Below are 3,413 nucleotides of genomic sequence, written 5' to 3' on the forward strand. Positions count from 1 at the left end.
TGGAGGCTGGTACAATTGCAACATTTAAGAGACATCTGGATGGGTATATGAATAGGAAGGGTTTGGAGGGATATGGGCCGGGTGCTGGAAGGTGGGACTAGATTGGGTTGGGATATCTGGTTGGCAAGGACGGGTTGGACCGAAGGGTCTGTTTCCATGATGTACATCTCTATGACTGTAAGTCACAGTGCTCTAGAATGTTCTGTCTGAGAGGTGGATGAAAGAAAATTCACTCTCACCCCTGGCCCTACTTTCAGGCAGCACGGTGGCTCAGTATGTTAGCACTGCTGCCTCACGGCCTCAGGGACAAGGGTTCAATTCCAGCCTCGGGTGACTGTCTGTGTGGAGTTCCCATGTTGGGAATATCGGGATTAGAAAGAGGACAGGGTGTTGGTCACTAACGACCTGCAACTACTTCTTTAACCTAAAGACATTGTACAGTTATACCCACAATGCCCTTGGGAGGGGAATTCCAGGATTGTGACCCAGTGACAGTGAAGGAACGGCGATATATTTCCAGGTCAGGACGGTGAGGGGCTGGGAGGGGAACCTGCAGGGGGTGGAGTCCCCATGTACCTGCCGCCCTTGTCCTTCTGGATGGAAGTGGTCGTGGGTTTGGAAGGTGCTGCTGGTGATGAACTGGAAGAGCTGTGAGAGTGATTGCTCCCTAGTCCCCGATGCTGTGTGGGCTATCAGAGGTCAGAGTGGTCCCACCATCCCACTGGGAACATCATGCTAATGAAGGAGTGCAGCACCAATCAGATTGCAGCACGCGTGAAACACAGCAACTAATTACAGCTAGTTTTTGGAAAAATGTGGTTACCAATGTGACAGTTGTGCATCCAAATTCGATGGCCATCGTATTTACAGTTACATTTCATGGCATTGTTGGTGAAATCACTCTCAGACACTTCATGGTTTGGGTTAATCACAACCTGCCAATCAAACAGAGGCATTAGTGTCCCATCGACAACATACTGTCTAACCCACTGGGCCAGAGAGGGACCCACTGGGCCAGAGAGGGACCCACTGGGCCACGGTATGACCCACTGGGCCAGAGAGGGACCCACTGGGCGAGAGAGGGACCCACTGGGCCACGGTATGACCCACTGGGCCAGAGAGGGACCCACTGGGCGAGAGATGAACCCACTGGGCCACGGTATGACTCACTGGGCCACGGTATGACCCACTGGGCCAGAGAGGGACCCAGTGGGCCAGAGAGGGACTCACTGGGCCATGGTATGACCCACTGGGCCAGAGAGGGACCCACTGGGCGAGAGAGGAACCCACTGGGCCAGAGAGTGACTCACTGGGCCATGGTATGACCCACTGGGCCAGAGAGGGACTCACTGGGCCATGGTATGACCCACTGGGCGAGAGAGGAACCCACTGGGCCACGGTATGACCCACTGGGCCAGAGAGGAACCCACTGGGCCACGGTATGACCCACTGGGCCACGGTATGACCCACTGGGCCAGAGAGGAACTCACTGGGCCATGGTATGACCCACTGGGCCAGAGAGGGACCCACTGGGCCATGGTATGACCCACTGGGCCAGAGAGGGACTCACTGAGCCACGGTATGACCCACTTGCCAGAGAGGGACTCACTGGGCCATAGTATGACCCACTGGGCCAGAGAGGGACTCACTGGGCCACGGTATGACCCACTGGGCCAGAGAGGAACCCACTGGGCCAGAGAGGGACTCACTGGGCCATGGTATGACCCACTGGGCCAGAGAGGGACTCACTGGGCCATGGTATGACCCACTTGGCCAGAGAGGGGCTCACTGGGCCACGGTATGACCCACTGGGCCAGAGAGGGACCCACTGGGCCAGAGTGGGACTCACTGGGCCATGGTATGACCCACTGGGCCAGAGAGGGACCCACTGGGCGAGAGGGGGACCCACTGGGCCAGAGAGGGACTCACTGGTCCATGGTATGACCCACTGGGCCAGAGAGGGACCCACCGGGCCACGGTATGACCCACTGGGCCAGAGAGGAACCCACTGGGCCAGAGAGTGACTCACTGGGCCATGGTATGACCCACTGGGCCAGAGAGGAACTCACTGGGCCATGGTATGACTCACTGGGCCAGAGAGGGACCCACTGGGCCAGAGAGGGACTCACTGGGCCAGAGAGGAACCCACTGGGCCAGAGAGGAACCCACTGGGCCAGAGAGGGACTCACTGGGCCATGGTATGACCCACTGGGCCAGAGAGGGACCCACTGGGCGAGAGAGGGACCCCCTGGGCGAGAGAGGGACCCACTGGGCGAGAGGGGGACCCACTGGGCCAGAGAGGGACCCACTGGGCCAGAGAGGGACCCACTGGGCCACGGTATGACCCACTGAGCCACAGTATGACCCACTGGGCCAGAGAGGAACTCACTGAGCCATGGTATGACCCACTGGGCCAGAGAGGAACTCACTGAGCCACGGTATGACCCACTGGGCCAGAGAGGGACCCACTGGGCCATGGTATGACCCACTGGGCCAGAGAGGAATGCACCGGGCCAGAGAGGAACCCACTGGGCCAGAGAGGGACCCACTGGGCCAGAGAGGGACCTACTGGGCCAGAGAGGAACCCACCGGGCCAGAGAGGGACTCACTGGGCCAGAGAGGAACCCACTGGGCCATGATATGACCCACTGGGCCAGAGAGGGACCCACTGGGCCACAGAGGAACCCACCGGGCCAGAGAGGGACTCACTGGGCCAGAGAGGGACTCATTGGGCCACGGTATGACCCACTGGGCCAGAGAGGGACCCACTGGGCCAGAGAGGAATGCACCGGGCCAGAGAGGAACCCACTGGGCCAGAGAGGGACCCACTGGGCCAGAGAGGAACCCACTGGGCCAGAGAGGAACCCACCGGGCCAGAGAGGAACCCACCGGGCCAGAGAGGGACTCACTGGGCCACGGTATGACCCACTAGGCCAGAGAGGGACTCACTGGGCCACAGTATGACCCACTGGGCCATGGTATGACCCACCGGGCCAGAGAGGGATCCACTGGGTGAGAGAGGGAATCACTGGCCCAGGATGTGACCCACTGGCCCAGGGTGTGATCCAATGGCCCAAGGTCTGACCCACTAGCCCTGGGTGATGTCCCCAATCTCTGCCCTCTCCATTCGGTTTTACCTGCATGATGTAGTTTCCAGGTTTGACATCGGTGATATCGATCCATTGGCAATCAATGTCATGACGATAGGAATCCCAGCAACCCACAGTAATCCCCTGTTCTCCAAAGTTAGCACACTCATATCGCTTCGCCACATCTGAGAAACACAAAAACAATGGTTAGACACACACACCCACACACACAGCTCAGACACACACACACACACACTCAGCTCAGACACACACCCACACACACTCAGCTCAGACACACACACACACACACCCACACACACAGCT

General features: G+C 58.8%; 1 protein-coding gene across 1 annotated transcript in view; it reads right to left on the reverse strand.

Annotated features, from left to right (window-relative positions):
- The window catches only part of LOC122547312 (lysyl oxidase homolog 3B-like), a gene marked incomplete at its 5' end in the record, with an annotated part of 4,635 nt that extends 1,361 nt beyond the window's left edge, over positions 1 to 3,274 (reverse strand). The window contains 2 exons of the mRNA XM_043685958.1: positions 824 to 935; positions 3,138 to 3,274. Coding sequence (XP_043541893.1) covers positions 824 to 935; positions 3,138 to 3,274 — 249 coding nt within the window. The remainder of the gene's footprint in view (positions 1 to 823; positions 936 to 3,137) is intronic.
- Positions 3,275 to 3,413: the final 139 nt, after the last annotated feature.

Source organism: Chiloscyllium plagiosum, unplaced genomic scaffold (assembly GCF_004010195.1).
Source record: "Chiloscyllium plagiosum isolate BGI_BamShark_2017 unplaced genomic scaffold, ASM401019v2 scaf_14535, whole genome shotgun sequence".
Lineage (NCBI taxonomy): Eukaryota > Metazoa > Chordata > Chondrichthyes > Orectolobiformes > Hemiscylliidae > Chiloscyllium > Chiloscyllium plagiosum.